This window comes from Pantherophis guttatus, chromosome 2, assembly GCF_059756535.1.
Source record: "Pantherophis guttatus breed Tessera chromosome 2, ASM5975653v1, whole genome shotgun sequence".
In the NCBI taxonomy this organism is placed as follows: domain Eukaryota; kingdom Metazoa; phylum Chordata; class Lepidosauria; order Squamata; family Colubridae; genus Pantherophis; species Pantherophis guttatus.
In genome coordinates this window covers 155,353,453-155,377,150 of record NC_142064.1, presented here as the reverse complement: position 1 = coordinate 155,377,150, position 23,698 = coordinate 155,353,453, and the positions used below count along the sequence as shown (strand labels likewise).

At 39.0% G+C, this 23,698-nt stretch overlaps 1 protein-coding gene across 6 annotated transcripts in view; it reads right to left on the bottom strand.

Moving 5' to 3' along the window:
* Positions 1–23,698, bottom strand: part of SLC38A10 (solute carrier family 38 member 10) — a 92,754-nt gene that overhangs the window by 35,824 nt on the left and 33,232 nt on the right. For all 6 annotated transcript variants that reach the window (XM_034412768.3, XM_034412769.3, XM_034412771.3 and 3 more), the window contains 4 exons: positions 22,043–22,145; positions 20,078–20,260; positions 18,829–18,940; positions 17,001–17,107 (listed from right to left, as the gene is read on the bottom strand). In XM_034412768.3, the coding sequence (XP_034268659.2) occupies positions 17,001–17,107; positions 18,829–18,940; positions 20,078–20,260; positions 22,043–22,145 (505 nt within the window). The remainder of the gene's footprint in view (positions 1–17,000; positions 17,108–18,828; positions 18,941–20,077; positions 20,261–22,042; positions 22,146–23,698) is intronic.

The window sequence follows — 23,698 nt, the reverse complement described above, 5'->3', positions numbered from 1 at the left end:
ATTCCATTTGCAAGATCACTAGCATGTGCCAATTTAGGATAATGGGATAAAAACTGCAAATACATGGATTTCAGTCACATTTTGAGTCAAATTGGACTATTTTTGGATTAATTCCATGGATTTAATAAGACCCCCAATGACTAGAACCAAATCAGGGGTTACCTGGCAGCTTTCTAAATGAATATCTTTTTAGAAATAGTAATTTTATTAAAGAGTACAACTGTAACATAAAATTAATACAAACTAAAATATAAAAGAAAAAAAAAAGAAAAAATAGAAGATGCAGAAGAAAAAATAGAATGAGAAATAGAAAAAAGATAAAAATACAGTAAAGAAAAAGAAAAGAAACATATAAAGTGACTTTCCTATTCATTGAAGTATAAACAATTTTAGTATCTTATCATCTTCTCTTAAAATACAATAAATGATCTCCTCTCATATTCCATCTCTCTAAATAAATTAATGAAGCCTCCTCATTCCAGTCCTGATATCAATAAAAGTCCTTTAAGATAAAAACATGTATATTTTAACTGTGATCAATTAAACCAACTTTATATTCCTTTCTTTTCTTCTAAGTACAGGTATCCTTGACTTAACAACTGTTGATTTAGTGATGGTCAAAGTTACAATGGCACTGAAAAAAGTGACTTATGACGTTTTTTACACGAATATTGTAGCATCCCTATGGCAACTGAGTCATATTTATGATGGTTACAGTATCCCGGGGTCATGTGATCACCTTTTGCAACCTTCTGACAAGCAGTCAATGGGAAAGCCAGATTCACTTAATAACCGTGTTACCAACTTAACAACTGCAGTGATTCACTTAACAACTGTGGCAAGAAAGATCATAAAATGGGACAAAATTCACTTAACAACTATCTCCCCAAGAAATTTTGGGCTCAATTGTGATCGTAACTCAAGGACTACCTGTATCTGACTCTTTAGTGCCTTCAAATAATGTCCTAGGACTTGATATTTTTTCATTTATTATTTGTTCCTTTTTACAAAATTCTTAAAAATTTTAATAAATTTTTATAAATCCAAATAGGAAAATTATCCAGGTTGTTTTTTTAGTTTGCTATTTGTACATCCTTTTTAATTATTAAGATATAAATTGGTTTCTTTTGCATATCATGTTATATCTTTCTCCATGTCATTTTTTTAGTCTGTCATTTAAAAATCCACTTTCAAGTCAGTCTTGATGTTGTCAGATAAAACTTGTTCCATAACATCTTTTAAACACAGTCTATTTATAGAAGCAGACACAAATAAAATTAACTTCTGGGTCCATTTCAATATGTTCAATAATATCCTTCAATATGTCCAATGTTAAAATATTTTGCTTCATTCAATTCAGATGAGTTATCTTTTAATTATAATCTTTATCATTCATTCTAATTTCCTAACTGTCCAATTTTTAAAATTTTTCCTTATGTTCTCTTTTAAAAAAAAACACATTCAAAACAAGTGTATTTTCCCAGGGGAAGAAGTCTTTATAAATAATTCCAATTCTGGATCTTTACTCCATTTATAACTTTCTAAAACCAAACTTTTAAGCATCTTTTTGCTTTAAAAAATTCTGAAACAAAAAAACTACAGTACTTAAAATTGTTATTAAAATGTCTTTCACTAAGGATTGAAGAAAACTCACCCAATGTAAAACAAGTTGATCCTAATACTGTATTAGGATCCTTAGGTTCCTAAAAGCTGAAAGACAATTAACAAGCAATTTCTAAAAATGATTTTAAAAGGAACTATGGAAACTTGGTATTCTTTTGAAAGCACAACCATGTTTTGAGCAAGATGGCGGATCCCTCATCTTCAGAGTTCTAAACCTACCAGAGACTATCGTCTTGCTGTCTCCTCACAAGGAGCAGCTGTCTGCAGCACCTTTGGGCGATCTGAAGTCATCTCCTTGTTCAGAGGGGAATTATAAAGAGCTGGTCTACTTGCTGGCTTGTATCATTTTGCTGTCGTCACTGAATCCATTATCTTCATTATTTCTTCCCCGGAAGTCAAAAGGTTTGATTATTTCCATTTCCTGTGCTTAGCTTATTTTCTCCACACTTGTGCCTTAAGAATCTGTAGCAATACCAGCAGCACTGAATTTGTGTTATTCTTCTGTTTTCAACTTTTTCTCTACCACCTTGCATAGTTTCAAACTAGTGTTCCAAATCTATTTATTTCGCTTACACAACAGCAAACAGAAGTGCCAGAATTTCTATCGCTAAGAATGTGTTCACGTGATATTACAATTTACAGCTGTGTTGCTTAGTGATGGAAATTCTGGTCCCAATTACTGTGATTAACTGAGCAGTACCCCTATAAGACTGGGATTCATGGGCAGAATGTTGCCAATTTGAAACTCAGCAGAACTTTTAAAAATATCATTTTTCTTTCCTTGAGTTACTTACTTTTCCTCTGGGCCTTTGTTTTATTATTATTTTAGTAAATACAGTTGGGCACTATTTTATTAATTCTCTAGTTACTTGAAGTAGAAACATTTCATCCGCAGCTCCCATGAGGAAAAGCTCGAAAAATACAAGAAAGGAATTTTTTTACTTTAAACTTGGTTGCATGCTTCCTGATATGTGTGCTTTGATGGTTTAACTGTATATATAAATTCAAGTTCGTATACATATTGCAAACACACACATATGTATGTGTGCATTTGCACGCCAAAGGGGGAAAAAAAAAAGAAAAAAAATCTTGACAATTGTTTTTCCTGGCATGGAAAGTAAAGAGGGCACACAACAGCAGGGGAATTGTCTAATGGCCATAGCAGCTTGTAGTCTGGACTGGTTTTTTTTTTATAAGGCTGCCAAAGCATCTCAGTTCAGAAAAGAATTTCCTTATGCTATCTGAGAATAAAACAGCATCAGCACAGTATAGGAGCAGATATGTTCTTAGATGAGCAGGTCTATTATAAATTCTATTGTAACCGGCTTTATATTAATCACTACAACTAACTCTACTTTCCAAGGTTAACCTAAATCTACATGTTCCAGAGCTCCTTCGAGGGAAAGCAAAGTACAGATTTAATCCAAAGCAAATTTAAAATATTGTTTTAATTGCTTGTTCGTACATGCGTTTGCATGTAAGAACAGCTCCAGGAGCATGCTACCTTTCCAAATTAATTTTGTTTTAATTGCTGTATTCTGATTTGTTTTGTTTTATGATTTATCTAACCTTGTTTAAATTAAAGATTGCTTTTATTGCTGGTTCGGTGTACCATTCTGGTTCTGGTTTGGAAAGATGAGAATTATAAAAATAAAATAAGACAAAAGAATACAATATAGGACACTAGGAGTTAAAGATCTGCCCAGATCCGTATTATGGATTAATTAGGCGATCCACTTTTAAAACACAGTAATCAGAATCTTGCTCTAATGGATCTAGAATCATTTTTGTACTGGCAGGGGATCTGCACTGGTCTCAAGTCAGATGACTTTTCCATTACGCACTCCTTAAAGCTTTTAACCTGAGTGCCACACATAAACCCTGAGAGTTCTCCAATTATGCAAACTATGTGCACTATCACAGAGCGATCATACTTCCTTATTTTAAAAGAAATTTCAAAAACTGAAATGAATTAGGATGCTAGACTGTTGAGTTTAAGCTTTTAATTATATCAGGAATTAAAGCTAGGCATTTGGGATTTTATACTTTGGGAGAGCGGGCTTCCTGGTTAATAAAACCGATACACTGGAGATGCCAAATAAAATTAGCTTTCCTATTTGGACTGGAGTTTAAATTGCACTTTCTACCTAAAGTACAAAGAAGTAAAAACAAGCAAACGCACACCACTACAGGATGCAAGCTTTATTAGGGACCATTTAAAGAGGCGTTATGAATATGCAGAAGGGAATTGCATATTAAGAGCTAGAATTTTACGTTATATTTTTTTGTGTTTGCCATCCCAAACACAGGTGAGGTGATTTATTTCTCTGTTTGAAAAGCACCTTTTTAGGCAGAGGGAACAACCGCAACAAAACAAAAACTAGAACTCTGGCAGCATATGCCATTCTCCATGCGTATATATGTCGTCCTCTGTGAAAAATTAATCTGATTTGGCTTGTTCCATGTATCAATCCCATTAATTGCAAAGCCAGCACGTGCAAATCAATAAAGTCCCAATACTTAACTTTGTTTCAATGTACTTAAAGCTGGAAATCCAGAGATCTTTGCTAGGATCACGATTTCTACCATTTGCTTTTCAGAATGCCTTTGCTATTTTCTTGGCCTTGGTCAGAAATCTAACTAAGTCTATTTAACACGACTAGAGCTTTCCAGCAAGAGATTCAGGCTAAAATATGAACATTAACCTAACATTAACCTAGTTCACGTGCTTCTGAACTTTGCCATGAAACTGCCATTTTCTCTCTCCATTTCTCCACTCTTAATTTCTTTTCCCTCCCTCTTAGTATTTAATTTACTTTCTGAATCAATTTCAATCTTCTTTGCATAGTTTATTTTCCTTTATGTTTTGTCTTGCTTAGGACCTAGTACTGCCCAGAATTCTCGTGCAGTTTAATAGCAGTTCAACCAATGGCAAACCGAATCCTGAGATCAAAACAGTCCATTCAATAATCATCAAAGGCCCTGCTAACTGATCAGGAACTCTTCTGACAAATCAAACAACTACGCCAATCAGCATAGAGACATATTACCATCACAAAACTCCTTAGCATATTATTTATCTGAAAAGGATACTACTACTATGATGTTTTAGAACTGTTTTGTTTTGTTTCCTCTTTTGGAAAAAGTGCAATATAATAATCTCCCTCTCCAAAGTATTTTTTTTTTAAAAAGTATAGTATTTTTAAAAACTTCCTTTTCCATTTACAAGTGACACTCCATTATCATCCCTTGTTATCCAAGGGAGATGACAAGGCATCTGTATGCAGTAAGCAAGAGTGATTTCATTGGAATTTTTTATTTTAAAAAACTATGTTTTTTGAGCTTCCCATAATAATGCCATCAAAATAATTAACAAGAGGGCAGTGAAAACATTTAAGTAAAAAAAAAAAGAAAAGAAAAAGTAACTTTGTCTATATCTCTGTCACCCACGCATTACAGAGGAGAAATTGTCACAAAATCATAATGAACCAAAGCAGAGGTGTACAAGTAGTACTTGACTTACAACCATTCGTTTAGTGACCGTTCAAAGTTACAACACTGAAAAAAATGACTTAGGAACTTTTTTCACATTTACAACCATTGCAGCATCCCCATGGTCCCGTGATCAAAATTCGGAACTGGGCAACTGGCTCATATTTATGACGGTTGCAGTGTCCCAGGGTCATGTGATCACCTTTTGGGAGCTTCTGATAAGCAAAGTCAACGGGGAATCCAGGTTCACTTATCAGCCATGTTACTCAATTAACAACTGCAGTGATTCACTTAACAACCGGGTTATAAAACGGGGCAACACTCACTTAACAACTGTCTCACTTAGCAATAAAAACTTTGGGCTCAATTGCGCTCATAAGTTGAGGACTACCTGTATACCAGGCATTTGGGCTGGGGAAGGTAGGATGTCTCCTTGAAGTTTTGGAATAGATCAGCAGTCCTGAATGTGTGCTGGTACAAAGCATGAAAAGGGAAGAAAATGGAAGAAAAAAACTGTGAAGATTAAGGAATTAGAAACCAACTGAAAGGTAGTAAAAAAAAAAAATTCTGTCAATAGTGGCTGACTGCAAAAAGCATTTTGAGAACCACGTACTGTACAAGTGATATTGAAGCAACTGCTCCAGCTTTAGGATTGGCAGCAGGGGCACTCATCCCTATGCAGTACGGGCCCTAACCAATATCCCGGCAGAACATTTTTCAGACTGATTGAGTTGTTTCGTCCAGACTGTCACCTACACTTTGCCCACATAGAGCCAAGAATGTGCAACCTTTATGGGCACTGGCCTCTTCTGAATGCAAAACCCGCTGTTAAGAAAATGTTAAGCAGGCAAGAATTCCTGCAACCACATGAAGGACCCACACCCACATGAGAAACAAGCATCTATTTTCTTTGAAGGGAAAAGTGAATCTAGCTTGAAACAAAAACGATCGTCTTCCACAATGAACTAAGGTAACGTATGCCGAAAGGGGGAAAAAAAATAAAGTGCATGGAAGCCTCACAGGTATGCAGGTGACAGATGTGCAGGTGTGGTCAGCTGCACAGAGATTTGTACATAATACAACTAGAACAACAGCTATTAAGTATTCCAGAAGGTTCACAAGTTCACCTATGGAACAGAAATAAATAAGGCAGGTCTTCCATTCCAGGTTCAACAATGAAACACAACGAGTATAGGCACTCTTCGACTTAACAATCATCGAGCCCAAAATTTCCATTGCTGGGCAAGACAGTTGTTAAACTGAGTTTTTTTACCCCATTTTACAACTTTTCTTGCAATAGTTGTTACATGAATCACTGCAGTTATTAAGTGGATCATTCATTCCTTAAGTGAATCTGACTTCCCGCAATGTCTTTGCTTGTCGGAAACTAAGCAAAGTAATCGGGGGAAGCCAGATGGTGATCACCTGACCCCAGGACAGTGCAACTGTCATAAATACATGCCAGTTGCCAAGCATCAGAAATTTAATGACACGATCAATGGGATGCTGCAAGAGTCATGTGACGTGTGTGTGTGTGTGTGTGTGTGTGTGTGTGTATTTCAGTGCTACTGTAACTTTAAATGGCCATTAAATGTCACAAAATCATAATCATGGTTTTAAGTTGAGGACTACCTGTAATCTGTCAGGATAGACTGTTTGCAAAAAAATTACGTCAACTTCAAGAATATGAGAGGGAACTCTTGAGGAATCTCTTCAAAGATAATATGAGTAAAAAATGTAGCAAATCATTTTCCTGTCATTAAAGGCAGAATGACAGCTGTCCCAAACTTCTTCATATCCATGAGAACCGAATCGGTTTACAGAATCTAGAGAAGAAACTCCAGGTTCTGAAAGAAAACTGACTGAGAAGTACAATAAAGATATTAAAAAAGGTAAAAGAGTCCCTGTGGATTTCACTCCGCTAGTCGTTGCTGACTCTAAGGGGAAGTGCTCAACTCTGTTTCAAGGCTATTGAGCCAGTGCTGTCCAAAGACATTTCTGCAGTCATGTGGCCAGCATGACATCGTAGACCGCTGTTACACTCCTGGGCCGTGACTCAGTGGTTAAGGCTTGTTGCCTGGAAAGCTGGCAGCCCAAGTTTGAGATCTGAGAGCTACATGGTAGGGTGAGCTCCCATCCTTGCCCCAGTTCCTGCCAACCTAGCCATTCGAAAACATGCAAATGCACGTAGGTAGATAAATAGGTACCACTTTGGTGAAAGTGAAGCACAGGGCTTCAGGCTAGGACATATGCTGTGGTTTCCCACAACCTTTCTGATTCAGGATAGCCTTTCCAGTGAATCAAGATATTTCACTTTTCTTTCTCCTCTTGCATCTAGAATGCATTCTACCCATTTTCGTCCCCATCTTCCCAAAATGCAGGGATGGGGGGAGGGGGAGAGGAACAGTTTTAGAATGCCAGAGGTGGGAAGATCTTCTAGTACAGGAGTATCAAACTCGATTTCATTGAGGGCCACATCAGTGTTGTGTTTGGCCTCAGGGGGCCATGGTGGGCAAGGCCAGCTCAACATCACTCATGTCGGGGGCACCTGTGGTGGCCCGAGCACTCTGCCAGTGAAAACAGAGCTTGGGAGGGCCTCCCATGGCCCTCACAAGCTCTGTTTTCACTGGCAGAGGCACCACGGGCGATCCTTCATTGTTTCCAGGGCGGCCTTGTGGGCCAGATTTAAGCACCCCGCGGGCCAGTTCCGGCCCCCGGGCCTTGAGTTTGACACCCCTGCTCTAGTAGAAGTAGTGGCCAATGGAAGAATGAATGAACTTCCATAGAAGCAGGAAGTGGTAAACTAAAAGCCACTGGAATAATCTGTTGGGTAACCAGGGAGGCGCCTTCCAAAACCTTACAACAGTCTTCCAAAATCTGACTATCAATTGAGGACCGTGGTCTGAGATCATATGACCGACTGAGATCCTATACCTACAAGTGTGCTCTAGACAAAGTTGCACAGTTGTGCTGATGAAATGACCTTACAAAGAACTAAATGAGCAATCTCGGTAAACAAATCCACCACACAAAAATTATTTGTGTTGTGGTCTGCCAGCAGCCTGCGGAACTGGCAGCGGAGTCGGACAGTGATGAGTCTGAGGAAGAACATGGGCCAGTCCTGGAGGCTGGGGAAGGCCTGGATGAGGGCTCTGCGTCGGAGGCAGAGATGGGGCCAGGGCCATCAGGGAGTGATGCGGACTTCGGAGCCTCCAGAGGCTGACAGTAGAGAGGCAGAGGAACAGGAGGAGCCTGTTCCTAGTGCACGTTTGAGAAGAGCTGCCAGGAGGCAGGAGCAGTTAAAGCAGAGAGGATGACTTGGGAGTAGGGCCAAGAGATGATTGGCCCCTCCCATAAGGCTTAAAAGACCAGCAACGGCTCTTGGCCTCTTTGCCAGAAAACAACCGTTGAGAGAATTGCTTCTTGGTTGGCTGTAGTTATTTCTTCTGTTCCTGAACTGTTGCCAAGAAAAGCCTTTGGCAGTTTGCCTAATTATCCCAAGGTCAGAGATAAACTAAAGACTGGTGTTTTGAGGACTTTGCTTTCATTTAATTTAGAATACGCTGAGAATGAGTTAATTCTCAGCTGTTTTAATAAAATCTGTTTGTTTATTGGAACTGTTTTGCATTTAGTATCAACTACGTGGGCCTGGGTCACAACAATTTAACCCTGAAAAAAATCAGTAATAAAACCCCACAGTGCTGCTGGTGAAGGAGAACTGAAGCAAAACAGCTTTCCAGGAATATCTTGGACCAGCAACAAATATAACAAGACGAAACAATGCTTGACGTACACTCTCATCTTCAGCCAAAATAGCTTTCCTCTGCCCAATGCAAATTTTAAGTGACCCCTACATCATGTCCGGCAGTTCTGTTGTCATGGCAGAGTTGCAACATCTCATTCCTTAAAGAAAGTGGAACATAGATGGAACAACTGCGCGTCATTCATAGATAAAGATGAAGACTTTGCTTATGGGGTTCGCTGGAAATCATCCCTTTGAGCCCTGACGTATGCAACCTATTACTGTTGCATTCTAATCCAACCTAGCAGATTATGCCCTGTATCCCTACCTCCAATATTTCTGGAAGATCTAATCTTTGGGGAGGTTAGAGTTGCTTGGCCACATGTAGCGACAGATGAGCATGGAACATTATATTCAGATATATAAACACATAAGCAATGTCTTATTGGGTTGGATTCCTTGGTAACCAGTGCAACTGTCTGTTTGTCATAGAGGCCAACCAACTGCACTTTCTCAGCAATGGCCTTCAGAGACAGTCACACTGCTACCAGGGCTAATAAGTAACTTAGTGTCTTTGATGATTTGTTCTGAGCCAGGAATATGGGTAATATTTAAAACAAAAACAAAAAAACCCTGAGTTCACTGAATGTGAAAAGGTGTAAGATATTGTGCTTCTTGGCAGAATTTCCAATTCTGGTGATCTGTGTGCACCTATACAGGTAATCCTCAACTTACAACAGTTCGTTTACAACTGTTCAAACTTACAACACCACTAAAAAAAAGTGACTTACGATCGTTTTTCACACTTATGACTGTTGCAACATCCCCACGGTCACGTGATCAAAATTCAGATCCTTGTCAACTGACTCATATTTATGAAGGCTGCAGTGTCCTGGGTGATCACCATTTGCAATCTTCTGACAAACAAAGTCAATGGAGAAGTCAGATTCGTGTAACAACCACGTTACTAACTCAACAATTGCAGTGATTCACTTAACAACTGTGGCAAGAAAGCCCATAATATGGTGCAAAACCCACTTAACAAATGCATCGCTTAAAATGATGGGCTCAATTGTGGTCGTAAATCAAGGATTACCTGTACTGGATGAATTGCTCAGTGTAGGAGATGCCATCACTGGAACACAACTTTTATTGCAAGCAACTCTTTGTTGAAAATGTCACGATTCCATTCGGCTTGGGAGAAGCAAATCTGGAATGGAATGGACAGGTAGTCCTCAACTACGACCACAATGAAGCCCAAAATTTATGTTGCTAAGTGAGACATGACTTTTGCCTCCTTTTACGACCTTTCTTACCACATTTGTTAAGTGAATCAATGCAGTTGTTAAGTTAGTAACACGGTTGTTAAGTGAATCTGGCTTTCCCATTGACTTTGCTTGTCAGAAGGTGGCAAAGGGGATCCCATGATCCCAGGAAACTGCAACTGTCGTGAATATGAAACAGAGCATCTGAATTTTGATCGCATGACCATGGGGATGCTACAATGGTCGTTAAGTGTGAGAGACGGTCATAAGTCACTTTTTTCAATGCCGTTGTAACTTTGAACAGTCACTAAACAGTTGTTAGTTGAGGATTACCTGTATATAGCAGATTTCTCTCTCTCCCACCCACCCCCCACCCACCCACCCCCGCCCAATGCCTTTTTCACTGTATGGAAAAGAATGGGCTCTTGATGCAAAATCTGAAGGATCTGTTTCCACCACAAGGGGGCAGGAGGGGTCTAGATGTTTCAGCAATGGCTGTGAAAATGATTTGCAATTATTGAAATGCTGCTTGCTCTTGAGTAGAGAATCCAAATTACTGTCCTTTGTTTAAGAGTTGAGACAGCAGTCTTGTAAACCCTGCAAAGTTAGGGATGACTTTTTTTATACACATTCACAAAGCTTTGAAAATGCATGACGTCCTTCACATTTCTAGGTTCTTGGCTATAAATTGTGTTTTTGTAGGTTCCTGTACCCTAAATAGTCCAACTGGGGAAGATTGAATGCACATTTTTCCAACCAAATAAAATGTCTGTTTTCATGGAATTGTTCTAAGACATCTCTCATGTAAAGATAGATCTTTTGAAAAGATCAGTATATCATCCAGTAAACCACAACATATATTTTTTTTCCAAAAACATCAGGAAATATTTAATGGAGAAGACTACCCTATAATTAGCCAAGCCAAAAGTATTACTGTGTATTCAAATTTGTCATGTCTGTTCCCCGAATGGTGTTAAATATTTGTGTCTCTCTTTCATTCTTGATCAAAGGGTACGCGCCTCTCAAATCCGACTTCATGAAATAGCATGCCTTCTGAAGGCCTTTCAAGAGATATGAAATAAGAAGCAATGGGTAGCGATCTCTAATGCTTACACTATCCAGGACCTTATAGGGATATAAAAATGTTGGCGCAGATGTAAAGGACCAAAAAAATCCTTTCTTCAAATTGTTACGCAGAAATTCCTTTAAAGTGGATAACTCTTGAATAGGTATATATTATCTCTTAGATGGGATCTGAACTCCTGGCTTCAAGTTCATTGTACAGTCACATGCCTAATGAGGAAGCTATACAGGGTTTCTTCCTCACCTAATAAAGTCCATTCCCCAAACTGAGAAATGCTAGTAAATACCAGCGTTCTGAAAGGCTCAGAATGGAGGAGTTTGCTAATGTTTTGGCCAGATTTGAGGTCTGTTACTCAAGCGCACCAGGGGATTTCCTCCAGCATTCTCCCCAATGGGGCAAAGAGAGGGGCCAGGCCAGTGGTTGGATTCAAATAATTTAACAACCAGCTCTGCCCTAATGACTGGCTGGGTGGGCGTGGCCAGGGGTGTGACAGGCAGTACTTGGCCTCCTGCACCCCCCCGGGAGCAAAAATGGACCGCGGGGGGGGAGGGGGAACACACCACCACCCCGTGCCCCGTTTTGGGCCTAGTAGTTCCCTGCAGCCTCTGGGAGCTAAAACAAGCCGTGGCGGGGGGGGGCGCTGCTCACCCCCCCCGCGCCTCATTTTGAGCCTAGTAGGCCTCCCTGCACTTACCTAGGAGTCAAAATGGGACCCGTGGGGACTCCTGGAGGGGGCGGGGCGAGGCCAGCCAGCAATTTAACTACCGGTTCACCCAAACCAGCCTGAACCAGCTGAATCCCACCACTGGGCCAGGCCTCCCAGATGTGGTGGGAAGCTCAGGCCCTCTCCCCAACTGTCCGTTTAATGACCCAAGCAGTTGCCTAAAGACCACAACTGAGAGAGTTAGGATCGTGGTTGTTGAATCACGTAGCATCTCGCTGCTGAGGTCATGTAGCACCTCACTGAACAATCACTTCATTCAATGACCACAATTCCAGGCACAGCTGTGACTGTAATTGGAGGATTACCTTGATAACTAAAACTAAAACTGGGTAATTCAGATCAAGATAGACAGTTCCTAAAAACCAAATACCACCTTGGAAAACTACTGATTTAAACTGGAAATATTTCAACATTAGCATGTTGGAGTCAAGATACCATGTACCTATTAGCTACCCAAAACCTCACATTTTGCATAAATAATAGAGCTTCTGGACATTCCTCAAGGGTAGCTCCCTATAAAGTGCAATACGGTAGTCAAACAAGCCCATTATCTTTTTGAGGATCTTTGTCATAAATGACATACTAGGCAATAAAAGATCTACTAAGCTAGTATATATATTCTCTTATATATTATATTCAGGGACTTCTCTCTTGTTTGAGAAAGTCATTTGAGAGAGCACAGGCAAGCTTTCTGCATCAGAAAAACAATTTACAGACTTTCATATGATGGTCTCTTCCGTCTACTGTACAGATGGTCTCTTCCGTCTACCCTACCATACCAAGAGAATATATAGTCTTACAAATGGAACCACAGGAAGGAGAAAGATTCCCAAGTCGTCAGCACTTTCACAAGTCTGGCAGAATTCTTAGCACTTCTCCCAGTTGCTCAATTATTGAATCAACTTTCCAGCATTCAAAGCTTGTAAGAGAACTACCCACATTGTTTAATCCAAGCTGCCTTCCGGGTCTCTGGCTCACTGCCAACTATTGACTGACCAGCTGTCTGCAGCAATTAACTGTGGTTGGTGGCATTAGATACCCAACCAACAAAAACATCTGGGGGATGCATTTCCCCCTCCTCCTCATGGGAATGATTCCGTTCAAGAAGAATTGGGAGGAGTACGTGTTTGATTCAGCTTTTCAAAGCTGCATCTTGAACTATGACACTTACACCCTCACTCGGCACAAGTAAGTCAACAGACCATTCAATTACATCATTGCAGCATAACTGGCAACTGACCCAATCTTGATAATGATCTGTGTGACTTAAAAGGAAAATATTTTCAATTGAGGAGTGATTTGCAAACACATGTAAATGCATACTCACAAACATCCACTGCTATATCTATTCCATGCAGACAGATAAAAGACACACTAGCCATTTTAAAGATACTCAGGATGGTTTGCGAGTTAATAATAACAACAACACACACTCACACACACACCCTGCAATAGACAACAAACATCTATCAAAACTAACTTGAAAGTGAACTGGAGACTTCCTGCCTGGCTCCGCAGCTTTGAAGACGCTCTTTTTTGAGCGCCCGTTCTCTGGTTCCGTAAAAGCCCCAGAACAGCCGAAAAACTGCTGTCTGGAGGCTTGGAACCCTCTCCCTGGGCAAAGGGGAGAGAGAAGAGTCGACAGGCGGGGGTAGAGCCCCCCCCCAAGTGCGCTAGGAGAAATCCTGGGGTGCAAAGGGTGTGGGCTCCCTATTGAAGCCTGTCAAGCCACTCCGGACCAGAAACGACTCCGCTGAAGTGGAGCTAGAAGCTGCGACCAGAATCTGCAGAAAATCAACAGGGGGGATTTTTAATATCTTTACTTCGATCGCAGACGGAGCAAATCAGGAGAAAACGAAAGGAAATTTGCAAGTAACACTTTAACTCCGCTTTAATATGCAGAAAATGACGCCTGAGGGCGGGAGGAAGAAACTACCAGGGGAAGTGCTCGTTAAGGCTTGTTAACACTTTACAGCTACTGGATTACACCCTAAGAGAAAGTTTTAAATGGAAGCGGCCAGGAAAAGAATTTGGTATTGAGGAAAAGAATTTGGTTCTGATTTTAACTAAAATCTGGTCTTTATACTGTGTGGAAAAAAGTTGAATTGTTGTCCTGATAGCTGGATAACTACAAAGTAGCTGAAATATGGCTGACAACAGGGCTGGTGAATCAGCAAATTCCCAAGCCGTGACTGTCCAGGCTCTTCAAGAACTTCTAGACTTTTTTACCTCAGCCCTGCTGAATACAATCGAAAGGGCTTTTTCAAAAAATAGCTTGGGAAATTATAAGCAGGAAATTATTCAGAAGAATTTGTTTTTGGAAGATCAGGAAATGGACAGGATTAAGAGATTGGCTGGTACAGCTGAAACAAGGGTTTTGGTGGACGTTTCCATTCCAATGACAGAAAAGCAACAAATGGTTTCTTTATTGCAAGCTGACAATCTTTATGGCAACAAATTTTGGCTATATGGACAAAGAAATGGATTGAATGATTATACAAACCAGAAGAGACGAGATGAGGATTTTAAGTTAGAAAATCTGACTTCAAGAAGAGAGAGAGTATTTCAGAAACATCAACCTCAAATCACTATGTTAAAAGTTTCCAAAATAAAACTGGGGGGGTTGTTGAAAGAATTTATAAAAAAAAAGGATTGGAAAAAATACAAAAAGAAGTGAAGAACAGAAGATTAAGAAAGATATTCTCCTGTGGATTTTGAAATTGGCAACGGGCAAATATGTGTTTTAATGGTATTAAAAGATTTTTAAAATGTTTAACATAAGGTTATATTATTCTACAAGATATATGAGATAAATTGTATAAGCTTTTAGGATGTCTAACCCTTAGAAGCGAAGAGGGTTAATGTTAAACTCAGAATTTTATTGTAAACTGATAATTAGTTTTGGATAGTTAAGGGTTGTTCTTTTAAAAAGTTAGAGGTATTAAGACGGTTAATTGAAAAATTGAAAGATACCCTCCTATAGATTCTGAAATTTATATTTGGTAAACAAGTGTTTTAAAGGTATTAAGAGATTTTTAAAATGCTTAACATTAGACTATATTATTTTAAAAGATATATGAGATAAAATGTGCAAGATTTTAAGATGAAAATTTTTTTTTCTGGTATAGAAATGGAATTTATTCATGATTTTTATTGTTTGTAAGACTGCTAAAGTATCGGATTATGCATTAAGGAAAAGGTTTTTTTTCTTTTTTTTCTATATAAGTAGGAAGAATGAATTTAATTTAATTGGTATTGAGAATTTATAAAAGGGAGGTTGTTGAATTGGAGCAAAGGGAGTTAAAGAACATGTGGGAGCTTTGAACTTTATAATTTGTTAGTTTATTTTAGCATATGTTTGCTAGACGCTATACCCTGTTTTTGCTCTGGGAAGTCAGGGGTGGGGTGGGGAGGGGGGGATAAGGGAGAGGGGGAAAAGTGATGAATAGAGAAATGTTTTAGCAGAAGAAAGTGTATTCTAGAATATAGGAGTTGCTCAGATACTAAAGGAGGAAAATATTTCACAGCAAAGAAGTTAGAAAGGAGAGAGGAGGAGGGTGTAGGAAGAGGAGAGGGAGGGAGAGGAATGGAAGAAAGGAGAGGAGGAAGGGAAGGGAAGGGGACAGGAGTAGGAGTGAAGGCAAGAAGGGGGAAAAGAAGAGAGAAGTGGGGGAAAGGGAAAGGAAGTAGGATGAGGTGGGAGAAGAGGTAGGAGGGAAGAGGAGGGAGGGACGGGAAAGAAAGGAGGAGGAGAAGAAGGTTTGTTGTGGAATGAGGGAAGAAGGAGAAGAGCAACTCCGAATATAATTAAAATGTTTTATTTTAATGCTTTCTTTAAGGGAAACATGTATATGGAGGATTTCTTATGTATAAGAAAATGTATAATTTATGTGGGGAAGGGGAAGGGTGGGGGGGAGAAAATTGTTTGTATTTCTTATAAAACTTTTTAATTAAAAAAAAGAAAAGAAAGTGAACTGGACATGCAATGATACAGGAGGCAATGAAATAGTGCCAAAAAGCATTGTGGGGGAGGGGGCAGGCTGGAATACAACAGTATCCAATTAAAATCAAATTTTACTTTGCTGCCTTTGCCTACCCCACATGCTGCAACTGTTTACAAGTGTCAAGAGTGGAGAAGAATGAGGTTTCATCCTAAAATAGGGATGGCTGTTTCATTGGTCTTGTGATGTCAGTCTGCTGTGCCTAACATCGCTTGGGCCAGCTTCACAAAATAACCGCAAAGACTTAACCCAACAAGTTGCCTGAAAACTCCCGATCCCTTTCCCTTTAAAAAGCTGCATACCATCAAAAAAGATGCTACGAGTCTATGTTTCAAGGAGAAAACACCCAGTGAATAAGCAGCCAAAAAAACATTATCACCCACTTCTTCTCAGAGAAAGGCTGAACTTCCCTGAAAATGTCAGTTTGCTACACTATGGTCAGAAGGAGTAGCAAAAACCTTAATTTCAGCTCCATTTAAAAATTAGTAGCTGTAGTACATCAGGAAGTGGAGCCAGTCCTATCTTTGAAAAAAAAAAAACAAGGACGCTTTGGGTGTGTTTTTCAAACAGTTTCTACAATGGAAAATCTATTTCTATAACAATGAGTGTGTAATATGCGTGCGCCTCTTTTGCAGTTGTTATTTTGGGGATGCAATCACAAAAACCTGTGAGCAATGCCCACAGTGCCAAAATATATTTGCTTCAGCCTCAGTCCCAAAGAAGCAGACTAGTTAAGCATTTAAAATGCTGCCTGCACTCTCCACGTTGGGGACACAATAGCAAGGAGCAGGCTGATGCAGCGTCGGGAATCAGCTATTAATGCATTGCAGTCTGCCAGACATAAAAGGAGGGGCATTCCAAGGTTAGAGGATGCAGGTATGCCATCACAAACGCTGAATTCTTGATAATGATGTGTTCGAGTTAGAACCCTTGCCCTGCCTTCCATGTCTGCCATCCATCTGGAACAAGAGAGTTGATGGGGTTCCTTGGCATCAGAGAAATTAACATGATGCCCAAACTCTACTGTAAGCAGGAGAGGGAGTAAAAGTTAATTACAATTGGCACTGACCTGTGAGCAAAGGGCATTCTTGTGGGTTTTCTTGTAAATAAGAGCTGGGCAGATAAAACAGATGAGACTCCCCATCGTTGCACCTGTTAGGCCCAAGATGGTCTCCACTAGCAGAGAAGAGGAAGAGAAAAATTATTAGAAGTTCCAGTTAACGGAATATGAATAAACTCTTCCATTGAAATGATTCAGGGGAAAACTAGAGGCATAGGCTCAAAGTCACATAATACAAATTAGATCCCTTTGGCCACTCTTGGTCTAGACTGTGAAGAACGAACTTTTTGTGCTTTCTGCTCTGGGCCTTTTGGTGAAGCAGAGACTGTAATCTACGTTACTGACTTTGATAAAATAAGCACATCATCACATAATTAGTTCATAATGTGATGAACTAACATCTTTAGCTCCATACTTACCATAAATATAGTAGATTAGGATACTACTTCATCCTTAAGTATGCATTAAAATAGAGTAAAAAGCATACACTTGTCACAATACTTGTGTTTGATAACAAAGAATGCTTAAGAGGACACTGAAACTATTTTATTTTTGAAAATTTATTTATATTTCCTATGTCTAAACCACTTAGCTCCCTCAGATATGGGATTCTGGGTACTCTAGTTCTAGTATGGATACAGATATTCGTTCTTATACAAATATAAGATAAGAATAAACAAAGTGACACCCCTCAGAGGATTTCAAATTCCTTAAGTCCTTCCATACTGGCTAAGGCTGATGAGAACTGAAATTAAAATCATTTGGAAGGCACAAAACAATTGGAAGGCATCTTACTCTGGAGTTCTAACATGGCAGAATCTCGTGACTGAGAGCAAGCAAAAAAACCCCCATATTTTTCCATGTTTTTTTCCCTTTTCCTTCCATAGCTCTGGCACTGGTATCCTCTAGAAAAGTTATTCAGTGTTATACCTAAAATAATACCATTAACACAGTGTACTGTAATATATTCACTCCTTTACTTGAACCAGTTCCTTGATGAAAAATACCAATGTCCCTGCCCCTGACTGTAGGTAATCCATGACTTCAACCTTACAACCCCAGTTGGAACCATAAATTGTTTTGGTCATCAGCTGAGGTACCCATATGAATGGACTTGATTTTGTTTGACATTTTTGCAGTGGTCATTAAGCAAATGCCACAGTCATAAGTATGAATCCATTTGTCAGAATGAGCGTTTTTTTTGCCAATAACTGGCAAAAACCATTGCAAATTACAGTCACATGATGCGATGCAACGATCATAAAGCCTTCAAAATTCAGTCACATGACTGTGGGGATGGAGACACAATATTTTACAATGGTCAGGAGTGTTATATAGGCTGTAAAGCAGTTGTTTGTGTCCATCGTAATTTCAAGTGGTCATTAAACAACTGGATGTAAGTCAAGGACTATCTGTATTGTATAGAACTCTTAAAAAAATAATGCATCTTGTCTTTCTAAATAGGTTAGCCATTAGCACCATATACATATTAAAATATTTACAAGCATCTCAGAAAGGGAAGGTGTAACCAGGAATATTTTTGTCTAGAGATACTAAAATTCAGGACAACATATACAAGATCATACAAATTACTGGGAACAAGAAGCAAAAGAAAGTTTGAAAATAAACAGGAAATACTTAATATATTACATGGTATAAGTATGATCATTATAAATGTATTCACTGTAGGTGCAAGTCTGTGCCTTTAATGAAAGTTGATTGTAGACACATATTGGGCTTAGTCTAATATATGCTCATATACAGCAACCACATAAATTACACATGAGCTTTTAAAAACTAGGGATTAAGAGTCCAAAAATTCCAAAATTTCCCTTACCATTTGGAATCATGATACCACCAACCATGGTCCCAAACACAATTGCCAGAGTCAGAGCTTTAAATCGGAGAGGTGGCATATAACCTCCTGCGGCAAATGTTCCATCCTTTTGCTGTTTAAAAAGAAGAGATTAATAAAACAAGCATATGAACAGATCCCCACACACTTGCAAATTCTCAGGAATCTCTTTTGGGGATCCTGTAAATTAGAATCTCTTCCCAATGCATTATCTTGACCAACCATTTTATTACTATTGGGAAATTATTCACAGAAACTTTAGATTTAAAACTGTAAAATAATCCAACCAGCATGATTTAATGACTTCTGAAAAATCATCCAGTATGGAAGATAACAGGCCAGTATAACTAATGAAAAGCATATTTTCCATTTGTCTTTTTCTTGTTAATTGTAATTCTCGTAACTGTTTAAAATTTTCTTTAAAACTTTTTATGTGCTGCAAAATAAATTACGCTTCGCAATAGTAGAGCGAATGTTAAGGCAATTATACTTCAAAGCAATGTCAGCTATATCACGAATCTGTACTGTATAGTAGTGGATAAGATTCATCACAGCTTCAGCAGGCCAAAATTATTGTACTTGATGAGCTACACAGTGATAATGTCCATGGTAAAAATGGATTACCACACTACATTTGAATGGCACAAGAGTCAATCATTGACCAGACACTGAGCTTCTTAGGAAAGTGGTTACATTTGAAGGAATAAAATGGTAAGACAAAAGAAAGAAGATAATTACCAAGCCTAGGGCATGGTCGCAATAATTGATCGCTAGTCTGAAGTTTTTTAATTCCTTGGGATACTATGAAATTTTAGGTTAAATTCTACTTCATACCTAGCAATCAATGGCTACTGTTTTACAGGCATAAGACTCATGCACAGGAAGGCCTAATTAAGCTAAACATTACTTCCTGTTTTTTTTCCAGGCATTCAAACGAAGTTTTTGCTTAGTCTTCCCCACCTCAGCAAAATTGATTCCATGCAAGAGCAAATACTGATAATTTCTTAACCATTTTTTAAAAAATAATAAAGCAACCATGGGAAATCAAATGAAAACACCACCAAATCGAATGCTATCTCCAAACCTAAAAAGTGGGGAAATTCCACTTGTTTCTTTTGAATGAGATATGAAGAGTGAAGGAGTGGAGAGCATGAGCACAAAATTCTTCAGTTTAGGATAAACTATAGAGAAAAGCCTAAAACCTATTTCATGCAAGTTTATTTCATCTTACCTGCTGCTCAAAAAGAAGCGTATTCAAAGCCTGCCGGCATGGGAGAATCATCATTGGAAATCCAACTGCAACAGACATCATGAACCCCACACGTATCACCTCCGTCACTACGTTGGAAGGGAAGTTTATAAGTACATTGCCTTCAATGGCTTCAGTGTAACTCACATAGCCAAAGAACCCCACCTGTTCGAACAAAAAACAGAAATTAGTTTCGGAGGATATATATATATATATTTATTTTTTTGGAAAGAGAACAAATTTAGGCAATTTGGGCCTGTTCCCTAGTCCAAGAGAGAGCTATCTTTTTCTCTAACGGTTTCATTAATTATATCCTTCTTATTCCTCCCTTTCCTCTGAATGGAATGCTTATCACCCATTCAAAGCTGTCTCTTAAGAAAACTGTCAGGAATATCACATTATCTATAGTGGGTTTCCCTGTACATTTCCAAATTCCAGGAGATGTGCTACAGATGTAAAGGAACAGATGGATGGATGGATGTAAATCACGTAACAGGTTTATAAGTAAAACAAAGTTCTAATAAGATAGGAAGATGAGGGTGCTATTAAGACATTCTGAGCACTTGGCTATGACAATGTCCAGCAATGCTTTCCCAAAAGTAAAAACGTTACAATAACTTCCATTTTATTTTATTCCATCATCTTAAATGCATTTTTATGACATCATCACACATTATTAGGTTGGAAATAGAGGAAACAAAGAATTTGTCAAACTTTCTTCAATCTAGTTCTATCACAGAAGGCAAGATAGCAACTTGAACTCCAAAGTTCACCCTTTAAAAAAAGGCAGGTATGGTGATGTACCCAGCAACATGAACTGATCATGCCTGGTTAGGATGAGCTGTATATTTAACTGGGTTTCATAATGCAATGTGGACAGTAATTTTTTTTCCTGGTTTTCTGCTTATTTTCTTATCAGAAAATAATGTCGTTCATTCACAATGTAGCACTGAGAGGGTTACAAGCAAAGCTTATTGTTCCTCTCCTGCCCCCAAGTATGAATAGCTCAATGGTACTGAGACATTGCTACAACTGCGAAATGTACCGTAATAACTGCCAAGCATTGCCCAGACAGGCACAAACTTAGAATGCAGCTCCTATAATCCCTTCAAATGTCATTGCTGAATGTATCAAGCGGGGGAACTTATTAAACTTCAGATGGAATGATCACATAAATTGCGTTTAAGACTTTTAATATTAACTCGAGTTACTCACTTTTTGGGGTGAAACTTTTGACACATTACTGAAAAATCAAACAGTGCACACCTTTGACTTAGATGCAATACACTGTAAGTTTGGTATAATGGTTAGGGTGCTGGCCTAGAAACCAGGAGACTGTGAGTTCTAGTACCACCTTAGGTGTAAAAGCCAGCTGGGTGATTTTGAGCCAGTCACTCACTCTCTGTCCAAGCCACCTCAGAAGATTGTTAGTTGTGGACAAAATTGGAGCAAAGGAATATTAATTATGTTCGCTACCTTGAGGAAGGAAGGAAGGAAGAGGGGAGGGAGGGAGGGAGGGAGGGAGGGAGGAAGGGATTTTCACAATTTCCTTTTTTGGCTCTATCAGAGACAAGTACTTCAACTAAGGGCAAGATATAGATGCTTTGTTGCTGAAGCAGACCCCTTCCAGTATTTTTGTTTTCTACAGACAGTTCTGGCAGCATTTGCTAATCCATTTTATCAAAATAATTGCTTAGTTAAGAAGTAGGGAAATTTAAACACCATATATGCACACTAATCACACATACCATGTTCCAGTCGTGCTTAATGGAATTTATGGTTTGCAAATCCTGAATTGGCAGAATAGTTTATAGTTCCTCACAGTTAATTCCTTACAGACTTTTTTTTTCCCCAGAAGACTATTTTTTTAATGGTTTTGGTTTTTTTAATGTAGAGAAAGGGACAGGGCAGGAAAGATTTAAAAAATAAATAAATAAACATTCTCACCATAACATAAAAGGCAGTGACCACCTTTAGCGAAGCGGCAAAAATGGAGCTCATGATTTTAACTGACGGCTCATCCAGACTATCGTAAGTTGGAAAGACCTGGCTGCAAGACACAGTCAAACATTGGTTAGAACATGTTGTCAGGAAGAGAAACATTTAATCCAGCGTGCAGTTGCCACCATAAAGGTAATCCCAGCATCTCCCCACAAGACTCCTGTCACGCTACAGTGGTTTATATTGCCAATGCCAAGAGATTTTAAACATTCCCAAGTTTTAAGTGTTACACAAATACGCCTGCTCTCCTCTTCTGTGCCACTGCCACGTGTACAATGTAAATATTTCACATTTCAGAAAAAAAGAAGGAAGGAAGGAAGGGGGGCAAAAAAGTGACGTTGCAACTGGAATGACCACTTGTTTGAGTCAAACAACAGTGGCAAAGCTCCAGACAGCACTCTGGAGATTATTGCTCTTGAAGCATCCTAGGTTGATAATTAAAGCAATACGGTGTTTACAGAATAAGAAGCAGGGAAGGAGCGAAAGCATCGAATTGTCAAAGAGAAAAGTTAAACAACCAAAACTAAACACTGTGCCTGTCATATTTCAGCACTAATGCTTGAGCCCAAGCTCCCAGAAAAATGAAGGAGCCAATTACACGGGGTTTGGGTGCTTATATAAGCTTGTTCCCAACATCAGGTATATAATTTACTACAGCAGCTGGAGGTTGCATAGATATAATTCGGAGGCTGGCAAGGTTTGAATGGTTGGGGGCAGCAAAACAAAAAACAAAAAAATATATATCCAGTAATGTCTAAGTATCATCCCTGGAAGGGGTGTGGCTAAAATTGTTTTGGCCATTTTTGGCTTTGTGGGAAGGTTAAGGATAGCAATGGGAGGGGAAGTTTCCCAGAAGCAAACTACTCCCAGACCGACTTGTAAAACAATATCAAATCCCCCACCCCCAAATAAATATGTTCCAGGTTTTTTTTTTTTTTAGAGGATTTTAGATGTGGGAGTGGAAACGGGAGCCTATGAAACACAAACAGCTCTTATTCCCATCTTTAAGACTACCCTAGATCAGAATTATGAATTGTGTGGTAGGGGATATAATTTAAAATCCAACAGATAGACCTCTCTTTCTAAGCATTCCCCTATAAAAGGCAGTATGAACCTTGAGCCAGTTTGGGCTAGTGGTTAAGATACTAGGCTAGAATGTGGGAGACTGTGAGTTCAAGCCACACCTTAGCCACAAAGGCAAAACTGGGTGACCTTAGGCTGGTCACTCTCTCTCAGCCCAGCTCACCTCACAGGTTTGAGAAAATAGGAGGAAGGTATGTTTGAACATGGGCTCCAATAGCAATAGCAATAGCACTTAGAATTATATACTGCTTTACAGTGCTTTACAGCCCTTTCTAAGCAGTTTACAGAATCAGCATATTACCCCCAACAATTTGGGTCCAAGATGCCACCTTGAATTAAAAGGGGGCGCCTATAAATAAAATCAATCCAGCTGGGTTGCTCTTAACAATCCTACTAGAGCTTCAGGAAAAATAAAAAGGACAAAACCTTTCTGCTACAAGTCCAGAATTATAGAACAAACTATATACTAATCCTGAAACATAGCCTGTACCCAGGCAGCTTTGCACGTGGGGAAGGTGT